The sequence below is a fragment of the Mustela lutreola genome, chromosome 3, assembly GCF_030435805.1.
Source record: "Mustela lutreola isolate mMusLut2 chromosome 3, mMusLut2.pri, whole genome shotgun sequence".
Taxonomy (NCBI): Eukaryota; Metazoa; Chordata; class Mammalia; order Carnivora; family Mustelidae; genus Mustela; species Mustela lutreola.
In genome coordinates, this window is record NC_081292.1 from 71,930,384 (window position 1) to 71,949,504 (window position 19,121).

Here is a 19,121-nt window from a genome sequence, read left to right on the forward strand (position 1 = left end):
CAAGTGGGGAGGGCAGGAGTAGCGGGAGAGAATTTCAAGCAGACTCTGTGCTGAGTGTGGAGCCAGACCCTGGGCCTCTGTCTCATGATCCTGAGATCATGACCTGAGCTGAAAGCAGGAGTTGGTTGCTTAACTGACTGAGACACCCAGGAACCCCAGAAATAAGGATTTTTTTTTTAATACAGCATTGAAAATTATCTCCTATGCATCAGCGTTTTAACAAATTAAACCTGTAACATTGCTAGTGAATCTGTGGTGCTCCCCAGTCCCCACTTTTTTCTTTCAATTTTTAAAATTTTAGTGATGTTCTGTATTGTTCTTACAGTTTTTATGCTCAAGACACATAGAAGTATTGGAAATCATCATTTTCCCCCATTGACATTGCCAAAGTTTTCACCCAGTCTCCCCCTCCCATGGCTGTGTTCAGATACTGAAACAGTGAAGCCTGTTTTAAGTGGATTTAATATGCGACATTATAATCTATGCCCAGTAAGAACTTTTTTAATGTAAACATTATGATTTTGTGTAGCCATCTTTTAGGAGACTGCTAATAATAGATCTTACTAGAAACAGATTAGATGGTCATATGTTATTTGATAAGTATTCTTTTGTGAATTCACCCTATGACTATAAATCGGGTCCTTTTTGATAGGTCTGTTAATATTTAAAGAACATTAGAAAGAGAAATTGAGTTTTTCATTAAGAATGAAATTTGTCTTAGTCACATTTTTATAGACTTAAATATAGATATTTAGATAAAATGTATGTATTTGAGTGTGTATACTCACACATGGACTCGTTCTCAGACTGGTTTAGTTTTTTATGACCCCTTTTGAAAAGTTGAACTAGTGATTTGTTTAAAAAACTACATATCTTTTTAATAAGAAGAATTTCATTTCATTTTTTCTTCCTGAAGATTTGGCAGTATAGTCGCTTTGAGTCACTGAATACTACTATCAGTATTCTGTAATGAGAGCTGGATTTAGGGGTAAGAAAGCGGATTCTAGATTAGAGCTAGTGAGCTTTGTCAAAGTGATGTAATTCTCACGTGGGTCTGAGAACTCGGGACCAGGGAAGTCAGGGTTCATTCCTAGTCCTACCCAGCTTGTGCCTGGGACTTGGAGTAAACCACGTAATCTTTTTTCTATAAGACAGGGATAATGATTCTTGTCCTTACCCAGTGGTTCTGAACTAGGCACCACCCTTGTAGGGGACACTGGGATGAGTTTCAGAGTATTTTTGTCATCATCGGGGAGCTACTTAGCTTCCAGACCCGAGGAAGCCAGGGAGGCCAGCTGCCCTGCAGTGTGAGGGACAGTTGCACTGGAAAAGAGTTGTTCTGTAAAGACATCCAGAAATGCACTCTTGAGATATATTGACCAACCCCTTGTGAGGGTCACGCACCGCCATGCACATGGGAGCACTTTGAACTACGCAGGCACGTGCTCAACAAAGAGAAGACAGTGTCCTGCTCTACCACCTCCTTGTTAACTTTTCCTTTTCTCAAAGTGCATTTGGGAATATGACATATCCTTCGAATAACATTATGTTCCCTTTCAAGAGACATTTGAATGCAGTCGTCCTTTCTTTTAAAGACAGCGTGGATCATTTTCTGTCAGTTTCACTTGCTTTCATTATTTTTGTTTACTTTGGCTGTAAGAAGCCTATTTCCAGAAGAATAGCAAACGTGATAAATGATACTCAGTGGACCACAGTATACAAAGCTGTGTCCTGCATTGAGATGGATGGTGAATGATGAGCCTTTCCCTGCTTCCTTAGGTCCCAGTGGGTCTTGTAAAGGAGGAGGACTTATGGACTGTTTTGCTTCTCTTCTTCCCTGGTCTCTATTTCCTATAAATAGCCTCCTTCCTTCTTCTCTCTCTCTCTGGCTAAGAATATGGAGCCATTTTGGGGGGAGATATTTTCTGTGGCCCTCAACAGGCTTTTGAAGGTTCTCCAGAAACTAAATGGGTCAGAGAAAAGGATGTGGCCACATTTCTTGTGACTTCATGAAGTTGTTGATATGTGCTGAACTTTGGAGGAGGTTATATGTAAAGAAGTTAGAAGAAAGGTATACATACTACATAAAATATACATATTATGTCAACCTTTATTTAAAGGTTATTTAAAAAAAATTGTTCGCCAATGAGTGCTTTATTTTTTTTTTTTCATTATTTTGAGTAAGAGTTTTATATGTGTGGTGTTGAGTCTGAGTAGAATCGCTTCTTTTTCAAAATCTTTATTTTAGGGGCACCTGGGTGGCTCCACATTCAGCTCAGATCATGATCTCCAGGTCCTGGGATCCGGCCCCACATCGGGCTCCCAGCTCAGTGGGGAGTCTGCTTCTCCCTCTCCCTCTGCCTTTCTCCCTGCTTGTGTCCCCCTCCCCACCTCTTTCTTTCAAATAAAGAAATAAATAAATCTTGGGAAAAAATCTTTATTTTATGTAACATGTTTTGAGAATTAGATTGAAAACTGTTTTTGAAATGATTTATCATTGTAAGTACTTTCAAATTACTGGAGAGATAATTCAGCAAAAAGACGTGTTCAATAAATGTCTTCTTCTATAATGACATTGTTTTATTTTTAAACAGAGACAAAGCATGGAGGACACAAAAACGGGAGGAAAGGAGGACTTTCTGGAAGTTCATTTTTCACGTGGTTTATGGTCATTGCATTGCTGGGCGTCTGGACTTCAGTAGCTGTCGTCTGGTTTGATCTTGTTGATTATGAGGAAGTTTTAGGTAAGGATTTTGGTATTGTTTCTTGTTTGAGTTTGTAAGTATGAAAGACATCCTTTAGTAATCTTAAAAATTTATTATTATTTTGGGGGTAATTTCTTTAGCCTTTCAGTTGTTCTCAACAGTGCAGGAACAAAAGGGGATGTTATCAGGGTTCCCTGGGAGTAGTGGCTTTTCAGCTTCTTCGAACATAATTTGTAGTAAAAATAAAAAATTAGTATTTATGTATGTATATTGCACAGAAAAGTTTTATCAAATAGTGCTTAACTCTTAGGAAATGCAGTACTGCATAATTTCTGTTCCATTGTATTGTATTATGAATTTTAAACATTCTTGGGCCACTGACTTTATGTCAGGACCCAATTTGCAAGACCCTACCTTAGAGAGCATTTAGAAGCACACCCCTTTGTCTTTGTTGGAATGAATCAGTGTGTGTGTGTGTGTGTGTGTGTGTGTGTGTAGGTCGGTCCTTTCTGTATGCTATTGAGGAGATTGCCATGTTTTTTTCTGATAGTTGTCTTCCTTTCTCCTATTTTTCGTTTTCTCTCCCCATAATCACTGCAGTTTTTCATGACTTTTTACATTAATGATTCTTTACCATTTTTGGAGTCATACTTTGAAGTCACAGTCTTTTTTTTAAAGTTGAGATAAAATTTACATAATGTAAAAATCAACATTCGTAATATGTGAAAATGTACAGTTTATTCTTTTTAATATATTCCTCATGATCTAATTCAGAATATTTCCATCACCCCTCTTCCCCTCTCCTGGCAGACACTGATACACTTTCTATGTCTATGATTTTCTTACTCTTGACATTTCCTATAAATAGAATCATACAATATGGGTCCTTTTGTGTCTGCCTTTTTGCATTTAGCATACTGTTTTCAGGGTTCAGTACTTACTGCATTTTACAGCTGAATAGTATTCCATTGAATGGATACACACCACATTTTGCTTATCCATTCATCAGTAGTGGACCTTTGGGTTCTTTCTACTTTTTGGCTATTGTGAATACATGGTCTTCCTCTAATGATCCAGTGAAAAATATGGGCCCTGTCACTGAAAAAAAATGCACGCTCCTCTAGATGTACCACGTTGCATCGAAACCCACCCTGCCTTCCATAAAGCCTCTGCACTTCTGCTCTAGATGTTAGGTTACAGCCATCTTTCGGTGGGGGGAGACAAAACATGCTGTTGGATAATCCGCCGTTGAAATTTTTCATTATTTCTTAAACAGGAGTGTCTCTGGATAGATGATAGAGTAATAAAGGAAGAATTTTAGTTCGGAGACAAACTTCTGAGTACAGATCTGTGCTTTTGTTGACTTACACAGTGCTGTGTTGCTAAGGAACGTCTATTAGACAAATGAAGAGATTTAAAGTCTTTGTACTTTTAAGGGCAAGTTAACAATTTTCATGTTTTTACATGCACGCAGCCAAAGCAAAGGACTTCCGTTATAACTTATCGGAGGTACTTCAAGGTAGGCTATTAGAGGTACATTTTAAGTCTACTTGTGTCGGTCTCTAAAATCTCATCCTTATTCTACTAATTTAGTTATTCCCTGCATCTGAGAAAATAGGTGGTATAGGACCAATGTCCCCCTTTGAGTTTGTCAGAAAATATGGTCTTTTTAATGTTACTTGAGCTCTCTGCTATAGATCGCCTCCATTTGCCAATCAGCCCTTCTTATTTATATTTTCTTAGCCACAGAAATGATAACTTCCTTATCTCTCGGTTATTATTATTGTAATTATTTTTATTTTTAATTTATTTAGTTATTTATTTTTTTAAGATTTTATTTATTTATTTATTTGAGAGACAGAGATCACAAGTAGGTAGAGAGGCAGGCAGCAGGTAGCCTGATGTGGGACTTGATCCCAGGACCCTAGGATCATGATCTGAGCCAAAGGCAGAGGCTTTAACCCACTAAGCCACTCAGGTGCCCCTTTATTTTTATTTTTAATGTGTATGTGTGTGCTTTTTATATCGGACTTCTACTTTGCTAGTTAACTATTTTCCTAAGTATAAGGAGGGCTCTGGGAGGGTAAAGATTGCGCATAGCCACTCTACTTAACAAGTTCTGCCTGCTCTCCTGCAGTGTCTTAACTTACATCTTATTAAAGAGTTGGGAACAGTGCCGCAGATTGGTTTTTTCGTACTAAAGGCTCTGTCTGTGGATGCTGTTAAAAACACTGCTGTATATGATGTCTCCTCACAGCCACTGTCTAGTGCTGAGTTCTAAATGATGTTGATTTTAGGATTTTTTTTTTTTTTTTTTTAGGGAATTGAATGTATTTGACTTAAGTTTGGAGTGCTAAACATGGCAGTGCTCCTAGATGATAAAACCTTAAGATAACATTTTACTCTGCTTGAAGAGGAAAGGATATGGTAGTACTGTCTTCTCAAGTAGTTTGTTTTAAGCTTTGTGTGTTTTTCTTGGTAGTAGATAGCCAGTGCTAGTTAAGGTTTTTTGTTTGTTTGTTTGTTGTTTTGTTTTTTTAAAGGCTTTTTAAAAAGTTTTTTATTTCTTAAAGATTTTATTTATTTGACAGAGAGACAGCAAGAAAGGGAACACAAGCAGGGGAGTGGGAGAGGGAGAAGCAGGCTTCCTGCCAAGCAGGAAGCCTGACATGGGACTTGATCCCAGGATGCTGGGATCAGGACCTAAGCCAAAGGCAGACGCTTAATGACTGAGCCACCCAGGTGCCCCACTAGTTAAGTTTTAAGTGGGATAACTAAGATTATTTTTTTGTCATTTCAGGAAGCTAGTCTTATTAACTATATTTCCAGAAGTCTTTTTTTTTCAAAGTTGATTAGTGATGTTTCTGTTATGAATCATTATTGTAAAATATAAAATTAATTGCCCTCATATTTTTAATATTTGATGTTATTTGTTTATATTTAGTCTTTATTTGAGGCTTGGTGGATGTTCTTTTTATTTTGAATATTGGTGGTGAGGAACTTTCATTACTGTAGAAGCATTACATTTTAATGTAACTGTTAGAAATCAAGAATGTTTCTTATATATGTGGAAATTTTTACCTCAACTGTTTTTGGTAACATAATAAAAAATTCATCTGAAACGATTAAATCAGGGGATTATTAAAACTTTAAGAAGATATTATCTCAGTTATAGTTCTTAGATTGTAAGGCGAACATTTCCTGAATCTGTCAGTGAATCCTCTTATCATTTTTAGGTAATATCTTCACTTAGCACTGCTTTTCAGGATTCAGAGAGCAAAGAATTGCATGGATTGGTAATATTTATGGCTGATGGTCAGGACTGCATTAAGGGGTAATACCTTATCAAACTCGTTTTCCGTTTTCTTCCCATCCATCTTTTCCTCCCTCTTGCAGGAAAACTAGGAGTCTATGATGCTGATGGTGATGGAGATTTTGATGTGGAAGATGCCAAAGTTTTACTAGGCAAGTAGCGTTTTCTTTTTTATTAATGGTGGTAAAATGCTGGAAAAACAGTATCTTTGCCTTGATAATATGTATGTCCAGTCACACACATTTTATGGATGATGTTTTCCCACTTCAATTCTGTATTTCATTCTTACTGAAATGGCTTAATTTTTTTTCCATGGACTTATATTTCAGCATACTTTTATAATAAATGGTTAAGTATAGACCTCTTGCACATATATTTTCAATAAGCCTAATTTCAGATCTGTGTTCAGATTTAAAGTACTTTCTATTCTGAACTTAATATCTGAACATATAGATAATGCACTAGCCCGTTTTCAAAGATGGTAATTATAGCCACTCTTTAGCATCAGTTGGCGTAATTCACTTCCATTTGAAACTAAGTTTCTAAAGGCTTACGTAAATCCATTTTGAAATAAAATCATGGTAGCCAACATTTTAAAATGTCACATGCATGTTTTTAAAGGTAACATTAAAATATGAACCAGTAGTTTTTTGGCCGGGTTTCATTATTTTAGAAATCTTGAGCCCTTCTCTTTCTATCACCAGAATTACCTATCTTTATCATTGAGATATTTTGTGTAATGTATCAACATGTGATATTCCCTCATTTGTTTTAAAATGCTACCTTCCTAGAAGGGATAATGCTGATTTTTAATACGCAAGCTTTGTGTAATCTGGCCTGGTGAGATGTGTGTTTCTGCTTGTTAAAGAGCATCACTTCCTTTTCTTTACTATTAGTAAAGAGTGTATATTAGTATAGTAGTATAGTATTAGTATAGTAGTGTTACATGTATGCTATGTTACATGTATACTATTAATATAGTAGTGTTACATGTATTAAAATCTTATATACTAAAGTATTTAGAAAAATAACAAATACATCATGGTACTCTATACCATGCTTACCAGAATAATGGTGCAGAGAAATTCAACTTGGACCCACAATTTTGTGTTTATTTTATGGATATGAAAAAAATGAGAGGGTATCACATCTATAACCAATGAAACAATTTTTGGTAGATTAATCTTAACCTCCTTATAAAATAGTAAGTTCTAAATATGGAAAAAAGGGTTTTAGTTGTGATTAAATGTAATTTAGCTTCTCAATTTTGACTTTATGTTTTCTTATTACTTCTCAGTGGGAATTATGTTTGCTACTTAACAGTGGAAGCTTACTCTTTTTTTTTTTTTTTAAGATTTTATTTATTTATTTGACAGACAATGATCACAAGTAGGCAGAGAGGCAGGCAGAGAGAGAGAGAGAGAGGAGGAACAGGCTCCCTGCTGAGCAGAGAGCCCGATGCGGGACTCGATTCCAGGACCCTGAGATCATGACCCGAGCCGAAGGCAGCGGCTTAACCCACTGAGCCACCCAGGTGCCCCGGAAACTTACTCTTGATGAAATTTTTTTTTTCCTGTCTTAATCTTAATGGAATTTTTTATGTAATTTTGTCATTACATATCTAAATTTTTCTTTGGATATAGTAAATCCTCAGAAGACTATAATCCTAGACATGAAAAAGAAGTAAGATATATAGAATTTAACCTATCAGAATGATGCTAATTTGCTTGCCTATAAGTGGTTTATTATTCCACTTACTACTTTGCTTTAAATGATGAATTCTGAATAGTGAACCTTGTTCATTTTAAAGATAACTTCATGTGGTCCATGTTTCCTCACTTATAGAAATAATATTCTCATCTGCTATATTTTGTTGTTTTTTTTTCTTTTTTTTTTTTTTTTTGGCTTAAAATCAGCTATGTGGTCTGTCAGGAAATATCAACTATTAAAAATTGAAATGTTATTTCTTCTATAGCCCACACTGTTTTCTATAGAAAACTTAAATTAGGAACTTGATTTTTAATATTTTAATAGATTATAAGAGTTTATTTCCTATAAGGTTTTTAAGCAACCATTAAGAGGTTAATTAATTGTATCTTTGAACATTGCCATTTGCAGTAGACATGTATTTGCTATGGGCAAATCATAACTTTTTCCTTTTGCAAGAATTATATATTTGGAGTGAGAACCAAATTTGGTGAATCTCAGAGTTCATTTTGGTAATTTGACTATTAAATGCATAAAGGCTAAAGTAAATGATTTTATCATATTTTATCATATAAAGGTACTAATTCATAGTTAGCTTGTGGCTTCACAGTTAGCTGGAACAAACCAAAGGTGAACTGTCAGGCTCACTTAGGTCCTCTGATCTTATTTCTATAATAATTGAGTTCTCTGCATGAAATACTGGCTTGCCTGGAATTGAATTTTATGACTAAAGGTCTTGCCTAGTTTAGCGAGGTTATTGTAGCTTAGTTGTGCCTCTCTTACTCGCAGGAGTTTGCAAAGAGAGCCTGGTGAAATTCTTGGGGACATTAACGGGCTCTGTATGTTCAGGGAGAGGTTATGCGGAAGCAAATTCAGTGAGCGTGTACCCAAAAAGAAGCAAGGCTTCCTCGGTGCATTTTCACTGGAGAGGCAGCTCAGAGGTAAGGGCTTTGGATTAAGGCACCAGGAAACCAAAGGGCAGACTCAGGTAGGAAGCTAGAGATTAGGGGAGAGCTTGTTGTAACTGTTGAAATAGCTGAGCTTGTATTAACAGTTGAAATATGCTGAGCTTTACTATGTTCGACATTTCTTTGATGAGTATTTCCTTCTCATTCTTAAATTTGCATAATCTAAATCTTATCAATTTGAGGAAGTGTACACTTTCATATTTATATTTCATATTTTAAGGTTTGGCTTTTCTTTTGAAATACCAAGAGAATGAAATATGTTTGAGTAAATCAAGATATTCTGAACAGCCATCATTAATTTTATTTCATTGTTTCTGGCCATGGTGCTTATGATATACTTTGAAAATATTCTAAACCTTTCCTAGTTTACATAGCTACCTACTTCTGTGGTCAAATTATTAGAATAAATTATCTCTGATATCAGTTTGGGTTATTGAAAACTACATTGTTGGAAATTGTATTCTTTGAAAACTTGTTTCCCAAATAAAATCAACAGGAAAATGGTCCAGGTACCAGTTGCTAAGAGTAACATCCTTTTCGAGTAATGCCACCCAAGGATTGCATGATTGTCCTTTTGTCTGTGACTAGCACCTTGCTGGCCCCATGTCAGGTGTGGCTGGAGAACAAAAGGGAAGCCGGTCAACAATTCCTAGAACCTTGGTAAGCATCTGTAGACCAGACAGATGCATAAGTGAACTGGATCTTGTCCACTCAGAGATGCTCACACCCTGCCCTTGGGGTCAGGCCTGCTCTTAGAGACTAAGGAATTACATACCCAGAGTAATTCCTTTTTCTGTTTGGTATTTGGTAATATTTTTGTCTTAAGAACCACAGGAAGGTTGCATTGTTCAGGTACTTTTGCATATTTGTTGAATCCTTCAGCTTGTCATACTGAAGGCTGGTAAAGTTTTATATTTGATACTTAGAAGTACTAATATTTGAAAATAGAGGAAAAAATAAACATGTTTATTATAAATATACAGCTATAGTGGTTTTTTTTTTTTAAAGATTTTGTTTATTTGATAGAGAGAGATCACAAGTAGGCAGAGAGGCAGGCAGAGGGAGAGGGGGAAGCAGGCTCCTTGCTGAGCAGAGAGCCTGATTTGGGGCTCGATCCCAGGATGCTGAGATCATGACCTGAGCTGAAGGCAGAGGCTTAACCCACTGAGCCACCCAGGCACCCCAGTTATTTATAATGTTTTAAGGCAGGAAGTAGAAAGTATGTTATTCCCGCAGAGATTTCAGTGGGAATACAGATCTCCTCTGTTCATAGTACTTGTCAACTGTTAAATTCAGTGAAAAAATAATCCAGTTGTGTCAACAAATAATTTAAATACCAAAAATACTAACTGGAGTTTATTTTCTCCCCCTGACCCCCATACTTGAACAATGATATGGTGTAGTTCTTCTGTGCACTGAAGTGGGGATAAAACACTGTATACTTTAATATTTATGCTAGCTGTCTTACTGTTGTACCTTACCTGCCAATCTTGATTCCTGGCTCTTACACTACATGGAGAAATGTTGAGTTGCCAAAGCCCAGCCTACTGAGTGAGGTGGTTATCATCAAGAAAGCTCTCAAGTCATGTTTACATTTCTTACAGGCAGAACTTTCTACCCTGTGTTTTTTTCTCTTTCAGAATTACAGGTCTTGTTATATAGGGCTTGGCTGTATTGGTAGATTTTTATATTTACTGGGCTGAGAGATGTTTCTTACCCAAAGCCAGTTCTAAACAGGAAAAAAAAAAAAATGATAAAACCAATACATACTTTGTTTTCTTTACATCGTGGTGGCCCATTTTGGGAATAATATTTAAAAAAACAACAGGAGTCATGGATCTTTTTAGTCGAAGCTAACTTCTTGGGCTTATGGGAAGAGAGCTTTAAATATTCCTGTTGCAAATGACTGGCTGGGGCCTTGGTCAAATTTAATATTGGTTAGCAGAGTGAATTATTACTAATAGCTGACTCTTAGTGGTCAGAATTATAGGGCCATGAGTAAGTAGCCAGAGTACTGGAAAGCTAACATTTGGTAGTGGGAACATTTGATTATCTGACATAATTTGAATAAATTTTATGTTCATCTGTGAATGCTATAAACAGTAATCTTGCTAGTCATATTAATCCCAGAGTTTCTTAAGTAAACTCTATGTCTGAAGGGGAAAAATGTAAGGAAATGAACCTTTTTATTTTCTTCAATGAATATTTATTGATATATGTAAATGCTTATATAATCAACTCTCGATAATATCTGGTTGGTAAATCAGCAAACATGGAGGCTGTCCAGAAGGATCTTTTTACCCTCATATTACTTTTATTCGTTCTTCCCATTGACATTAATCAGTCAATTTTGGCGAATACAGTTTTGTTTTGGGGCTGTAGATTCTCTAATGAGGGAAAGGCAAACCTGGCTAGGGGCTGGTAGGAGTGGCAAGGATTGGTGGAATTATGCCTTTCCTGCAGTACATGATTGAGAGTTGATTGTAAGGTGTGGATCTTAATCGGTTTCTTTGTTTTCCGAAGTTACCTTTTCTGTTAACGTCTGTGACCGTGATGCACGTCCTTTTTGAGATCACTCTTCCTCAGCTTCTTTTTTCCACCTAACTGCTCTCCTTCTTTTCTCTTTCTCTCTTCCTTTATTCTTATGTAGGCCTGACCAAAGATGGCAGTAATGAAAATATTGATTCTCTTGAGGAAGTCCTTAATATTTTAGCAGAGGAAAGTTCAGATTGGTTTTATGGTTTCCTCTCATTTCTCTATGATATAATGACTCCCTTTGAAATGCTAGAAGAAGAAGAAGAAGAAAGCGAAACTGCAGATGGTGTTGATGGTACGTCACAGAACGAAGGGGTTCAGGGCAAGACTTGTGTCATTTTGGATTTACATAACCAGTAACTTTGATTCAGGGACTGAAGTCATTGGCTTATGAAAACCTGCAGCAGTGTCCTGTTTCTTTCTTTCCTTTGCTCACCCAGGGCTTCACGAGCAGTGGGGCAGCTGTGATCAAACCGTACAAGGCAACCATGTGATCTTTCTCCCCAGTCCAGCTCCTAGCTAGTCCCTTGCTTGGCTCCCCCACTTCTAGTGAAGAAAGTGGCATTCCTCATTCTTGTAGTAGTCTGCAAAGTGCATTGAGAATGATATTCTTGGTGGTATAATTGGTTTCTGTATCGTTTTGTTTCAACTTATGTTGTATTCACAGCACTAAATTTAGAAGCTTCATAGCAAATTGTTTTGTGATTAACCCTTGATGCTTGTCTTTCTAACACACTATTAATTGAGATGATTATAATGGACTTGATTATAAAAATGTTTCCAGCATGATTCATAAATTAAATGATTCTCTGTTGATCTTTAAGATGACTGATGTGTAAAGTGATGGTTCTTTAACATGCTGATATTTTTTATTGTAATTTGTTTAGCTTAACTGATTTGTCAGGTTAATACAAATTTCAGTGTAAAATTCTGTACTAATGGTGCTTTTAAAATAATTTGAAAATAACCCCATGTTTTTGCCTTAGGGTAGTGAAACTACTGTATTCAGATAGTAGTAGGTCTGAATATTTGTCTATGAAAGCAAAATTTATTTTTAATTTTATTTCCAAATATACATCCAGAGAAAGTAATTTGTATTTTTTTTAAGCAGGCATATTACACAAGAGGGAAAATGTGAATATGTATCTTAAATAATGCTGTACATATTAAAATTATTCATCCTAAATAAGTCTTTTTTCATTTTTTTCCATGTATCTCCTTATTAAGTGGCTATCACCCTCGGCTTAGGTAGAACAATGGTTTTTAGATTTATAGATTTACTTAAGTGGTAATTCTTTTCAGGAGAATAAATTTTTTGCCATTTGAAGACCTTAAAAAACATTTTTGAATCAGTTCATTTAAAATGAGTTTGCTTCAGTAATAGCAAAAGGAATTATGTTAACCTTATATAACATGCATTCATAAAATGAGATTTCATCTGTTTCCTTACTGCTTGAAAGCGATTAGGACCTCTGGTTTCTGCTACCATTTTAAGGAGTGCAGTTTTGTGTTTTTAAATCTCTGAGCCTCTAGGAAATTTAACTTGGCTTTGATTCCTCATTGAGCTGAAAATTTGAATATATTTCTATTTTTGAACATTTTTATGTATTTAACTCTAGTAATTTCTTCTTTTCAAATATTCATTCCTTGCGTTTTAATATGTAACCAGGTTGCTTTCAGTAAGTGGAGAAGTCACGCATTTTTTTCAGAGGGGAACATGACAAATTTAGTTTTTCTGTTGGCAATCAGGACCCTAGGCTATCCAGCTATTTGTATTTATTTGACCGAGATCACAAGTAAGCAAAGAGGCAGGCAGAGAGAGGAGGAAGCAGGCTCCCTGCTGAGCAGAAAGCCCAATGTGGGCTTCTATCCCAGGACCCCGGGATCATGACCTGAGCCGGAGGCAGAGGCTTTAACCCACTGAGCCCCCAGGCGCCCCCAACTATTTGTAAGTATGTATCATAACTCAGCCATAGCCAGAGAGTTTAAAGTATCAAATGAGAACTGGGGGAAACACATCCGTTTCCCCCTTTGCTCTCGACTTATATGTGTCAGAAGAAACTGCAACTTGCTCATCTTAAAAAGCATTATTTTAAAGCTACTTTTGCATATGGCTGCACACGTTGTACATCGGACAGTTACATGGCTAGTAAAACTCTAGTTTATCTTTCCCTGATTACTCAGGGAGTATGTTTCATTCTGTTCATGTTTCTGACAGTGAAAAGCTTCAGATTTTGAAATGTTAATATCCTGGAACACAAAAGTATGATTTTAGTAATGTTCTTTTTGAAAGTTTATGTCTTTGTGCATATTGATTGTGTCTTCCACTCTGAGCAGAGTACTGTGAAATACCAACTTTCATTAGGTTTAATTTAAAAAAAAGTTTTGGGCCTCTCTCAATGAAATTCACATAGCCAGGTGTCTGAGATGTATCTTTTAAAGCAGTCTTGTTTTTCTGTGCTTCATTACTACTAACTCTAGAATATTTGTGATGAGTTTGAGAAATAAATGAACTAAATTTGCATGTTAAGATGTTTGCAATCATTAATTTCTCATCAGGCTCTTTTTTTTGTCATGGTAATGATACTAATGCATGTTTTATGTACAGAAATTAATTATGCTTTATTTTTGTAAGTGAAAAATAATGACATGAAGAGATAATTTTCTTTTTATCTAGTACCCCACCGCTAGTCAGCCCTGTTGAAAAGTCTCCGAGGAACGTAAAACCTAGGGAGCTGGTGAACCCCTGACTTCTGTGACTTCCTTCAACTTGTAGCAAAAACTTGTTTTTGTGAGAAAAAAATAAAGTTGTTTGCAAAACTAGTGTAGAGTATTTTGAAGCTGATCAAAATTACTTCGCTTAAATTTTATTTATTGCATCTTTATGATTTTTAATTTTTCTAACGATTTATTGTTTCATTTTCATTTCATAGTATAAATATTTCCCTAGTTTTATGCCTTTTAAGCTTATTAGAAAGGCAAAATTCTGTACATTTGAGTACTGATTTGTAGTTGAATGGAGTTTGGAGTTGTATCACATTTACTCTGCTTTTCTAACTTAAAACACCCAGAACTTGGCAGCATGAACTCTGTATACAGATGTCATCTTGCCTCCTCAGACCTGGCCCGCTTGTTTCTTGAGACCCATTGCTATGTGTCCAGTTTTGTTCTCTGAAGTTTGGCTCAAAAACAAGAAAGTGGCACTCTGGGTGTTTCTTTTCTGCACTGTAGCTTCCTTCAGGCCTGATTTTCTCCGAGACAGGAGTGGTGGGGTATGAGTCAGTTGGAGAGCCATCTTCTGGGTGCTGGTCGTATTGAATCCCTGAGGCCTTGCCACCAGCTTGCTGTTTGGGAGAATCGTCAATGCTTCGGGCATAATGGAATGCTGGGTGATCCTGCCTTTTCATCTTATACTCGATTCTTCTGGGAATTACCTACCTGTCTCATAGAGCTGTATCCAAACATGTGAGACAACTTTTCTGCTTGCATTCTGGTTTATTTTTATTTACAGTTAGCTAGACTGAATAAAATGTTTCTGTGTACCCTGACAAAGCTTTGGAGAATTCTCAAAAGCAACTGTAGGCATAGGCAGCTATTCTTAATTTGATTGATTCCTTGGTAGATAACACCTTTTGGTGATTGATACCATGATCTTTTCTTTTTTCTTTCTTTCTTTCTTTTTTTTTTTTTTTTAAGATTTTATTTATTTATTTGACAGACAGAGCACAAGTAGGCAGAGAGGCAGGCTGAGAGAGAGAGGGAAGCAGGGTCCCTGCTGAGCAAGAGCCCAATGCGGGGCTCAATCCCAGGACCCTGAGATCATGACCTGAGCTGAAGGCAGAGGCTTTAACCCACTGAGTCACACAGGCACCCTCATGATCTTTTCTAAATAAGATCCCGGTCTACAAAATAAGTAGTTTTCTGTGATTTGGGCTGTGGAATTTTCATTGATTACAATGCATTATTTGGAGAGTTTTCATGAAATTCACTGACTCAGACTCTGTTAGCACAAGTTGATTGACATAATTGTATGCCAAACAGTTTGCTTCTGATATTTGTTGATCCTTATATAACCAAGTGTAATACATTGGAGTAGATATTAACTAGACTGTGAGGTCCTGAAGTTAGGAACCAAGTCTTAGGCTTCATTTGAATCCCTCTTCAAACCTGAGTCCAACATAGAATATTTATTAAATATTTGCTGGGGTTATTAGTCTTGAGTGATAACCTCGGAAGTTACCCATTGTCTAAGAAAACATGGATGGTTTTATTTTTTAAACCAACTTAAATAAGTGAAAAAATTATTGGACCTTTTTCCCCCAAGAGAAAGGATATTTTGAATTTCATATGGGAAACTGACCTATGCTAACTGGTGTCTTCTGATGAGCTTTCTGGTGAGCTTTCCAGGGTCTTTTATGTTCCTATTTGAGTCTGCTTCTTCATGCAAACTTCCGTCTCTGGATGTCATCCCTTCCTAAACTTTGAGTCATTCCCTTCCCCACTTATCGTAGAATATTGGAAGGTTTGTAGCTTTCTTTTTTCAAAAATGTCTGTGATAATATTGTTACACTTATATTTAAAGATAAAAAGGAAATTGGTGTAGTTAGTGCACTGGCATGCCTTTTAGCCAAACATTCTAGAGCTACAGTCTGCCTAGAGCAGAGAACTGTTACTGGGGCATTTGGGACCTTTCTTTTTTATTATTATTATAATTGTTATTTTTGCTACCGGTAGTCAGTGTTGAAATAAATTGTGATGGTTCAGTATGGGAAGGAGGAAGATGAGAAACTGAAGCTCAGGGTGACTCACGGGTCTCACTAGGGACTGGTTGTGATGGAAGTGACCAGAGTACTAAGTGATACCCAGCCGACCAAGTGTATGGCCAGCTCTCGGGAAACCTGTAGTAGCTACTTAGGTTTCTGTAACAGAGCCAGTCCTCTAAAATTATGTCTGTTGCACAGGTCCAACCATTGGCTTAATGATTCAGCATTTTAATTTGATACAGAACATTTCATCTTGAAAATGTGTGTGGGATAGTAACTCTGGGGCCGTTGCCAAAATAACATTAATTACTCTTAGGCAACTCATGTTTTAAGGGCAGAACATAAGACCTGTTTTTAAAAATTCCTGTTAAAAAATTCTCAAAAAGCTAACAGAGCTATTAACATTGATTACCTTAAAAACCGTGAGAGTAACCATATGGCGATAGGAGGTAAAGAACATGATGATTACTTCTTTGCCATTCCCTTTGGCTGCAGCCACTTCCTGATGCTTTTTTGATGACTGCCTTCAGTTGGAACATATTCTATCAACAAACAACTTTCATCTCAATGAGTTACAGAATACCAAAGTGTTTCCCTTTTAGGCTTTGATTGATATAATCTTCTATATGCTACTTGGAACTATTTTTAAGGAGTTACATTATGTTGTCATGAATTTTATTGATTGACAAATTCCATCCCCCCTTTTCTTTGGCCCTGGACATTGGCTGTCATAGTAGGGAGAGAAAAATAGGGCATGCTTGTTGATTTTTTGACTGTAAAGGGAGTCCACATCAACCATAGTTACAAATTTAATTATCTCTGTAATTAGGGATTATATAAAATTATATAAAAGCAAAATCCTATATACTGCCCTGTGTTTTTCTCTGGAGCCACTTCTTCTCTAATGTCCCCAACTTTTTTTTTTTTTTTTTTTTAATTTTCCTCTATATCCTGGATCACCACTAACCCTTCCACCATTGGGCTTCACATCGTTTATGGAAAAAGATCTATTCTAAATTTACCCAAACTGAGCCTGTGTAAGGGGCTCACTGCAGTGACAGAGTTATTCTTTTCAGTATGTTCAAAACCTTTCCCATGATCTTCCGTTTTCCAGGGTCACTTTATTCTTCTGGAAAGATGATTTTGCTCTCTGCTTACCAAGATAGTGATCTTTGGCTTCAGTTCCATTGTCTTCCTCTTGCTACACTTTACAACATTTCTTTATTCTCAGAATTTTCTTCATTGTTTCCTTTCATTGATCATTTTTGCAGATGTTGCATCTTGCATCTTGTGGTTTCTCAAGTTAAGTCTTTACCTGCATCTCCCCCTGCATCTTCTGGATGGACTCATTATAAGTTCTCCTCTCTTGCTAGCTCTGTTCCTGTTTCCCGTAGGCATGCCCTTTTTTCCCTCTAGCCATTAAACATGCAGATACAGTGAAATCTTGCAAACCCTTATTCCTTTCTGTCCCTTAGGAACCATGGGAAATTCCACATATCATCAGTTTTGTCTTCAGAAGAGAGTCAGGGGCCCCTATTAGCACTCTGGGTTTTTGGTCACCCTTTTACCACCAATGTTGTCTCATTGTAATGTGACCACGTCTTCTACTGCTTGTAAAAAACTGTAATCTGAAGCACTTTATGGGACATTTAATAACTAACAATTCAGTCACATCTTCATTCTAAATCTTCGTTCCTGACTTCCTTCCTAAAACTACATTTTTGACTTGAAGAATACTGTGTTTCTTGACTCTCATTTCTTGTTATGTAGGCACTCCTCTGTTAACTTCCTTTTTTCTTGGTGCTAGGCTTGGTGCTTTCTCTCCTGTCTGTACCCTTTCTTTCTTTCTGGATGTGATCTTTGTGATTTAAATATTAGCTGTGTCGTTATCACATCAAGAATATTGAAAACTTATTGACTGTATTCTTTAAGTTCATCAACTTGAACTAAAGTTGATGCTTTGGAATTTTGTATAGTGCATTGCACACAAACTGGAAAAGTCTTAAATAAAGCCTTATTACTTTATCCTGTTTCACTTAGCTAATGCTAACCTAATATTTTATTAATGTCAAAAGTTAACTCTAGCCTTTTTTTTTTCTTAAGATTTTATTTTTTTGTCAAAGAGAGAGCACAAGCAGGGGGAACGGCAGGCAGAGCAGGCAGAGGGAGAAGCAGGCTCCCCACTGAGCAAGGAGCACCATGTGGGGCTCAGTCCCAGTACCCTGGGATCATGACCTAAGCCGAAGGCAGATACTTAACTGACTGAGCCACCCAGGCATCCCAGCTCCAGCCATTTCATCAGTACAGTTCTTTCAGCTGTCATGACAGTGGCGTTTGGTGGTTGGGTAGTCTGATTCTTACCACTTTGCTTTTTAACAGGAAAATCTGGGCATGCGTTGAGAGAACATGAAGGAGTCAGGAGAGGGACATGAACAGCATCAAACAAGCATTTTAATGTTTTATGCTAGTGTCTTTTGCACATTGGATATGCCCATGTATTTAAAAGTTAGTATTACAAGAATAAGTTTGGTATTTTATTCTGAAATAAAATTTAGTGGGGAGTAGCCCAAGACGGCAGTCAGTCTTATAAGGTGGCATCTGTTTTTAACAGCGCTTAGGAAAGATTCAAGTTTTATTTGTGAAAAATGATTCGTTACACACACACATACACACACACACTAGTTATTCTGTATGTATATGAGTAATTGGACAGGTATAGATAGCCATATGAAACAGTTAACTCACATTTCTTTTTAAAATGGAGTCAGTAGTAAAACATACACTAATACTTTTTTTTCCACAATTATGAGGATGCTACTTTTTTTTAAAATTGAAGTATAGTTGATACACAATATTCCCATTAGTTTCACACGTACAGCATAGTGTTTGAACAACTCTCCATGTTACGCTGTGCTCACAACTTCAGCTACCATCTGATGATAATGGTATTTTCAACCAAAATAAATTGCCATTCTCAAATGGACTGTCTCACTTGATGGAAACAAATTGCGATGGAGAGAGAAAGAGGAAGGATTTGAGGGATGAAGAATGATTTGAAAAATATATAATGGGAGTGAAAACACCTCATACTGACAGTTGGGGGTGTGACTAGGGTTTTGTAAAACACAGA

General features: G+C 36.6%; 1 protein-coding gene across 8 annotated transcripts in view; it reads left to right on the forward strand.

Moving 5' to 3' along the window:
* Window positions 1-19,121, forward strand: part of ASPH (aspartate beta-hydroxylase) — a 215,140-nt gene that overhangs the window by 34,614 nt on the left and 161,405 nt on the right. For 4 of the 8 annotated variants that reach the window (XM_059166365.1, XM_059166361.1, XM_059166367.1 and 1 more), the window contains exons 2-3: window positions 2,595-2,744; window positions 6,102-6,170. In XM_059166365.1, the coding sequence (XP_059022348.1) occupies window positions 2,595-2,744; window positions 6,102-6,170 (219 nt within the window). Of the gene's footprint in view, window positions 1-2,594; window positions 2,745-4,179; window positions 4,225-6,101; window positions 6,171-11,343; window positions 15,719-19,121 lie in introns of those variants that run through there. The other 4 variants (XM_059166364.1, XM_059166360.1, XM_059166362.1 and 1 more) reach the window with 2 other exon arrangements.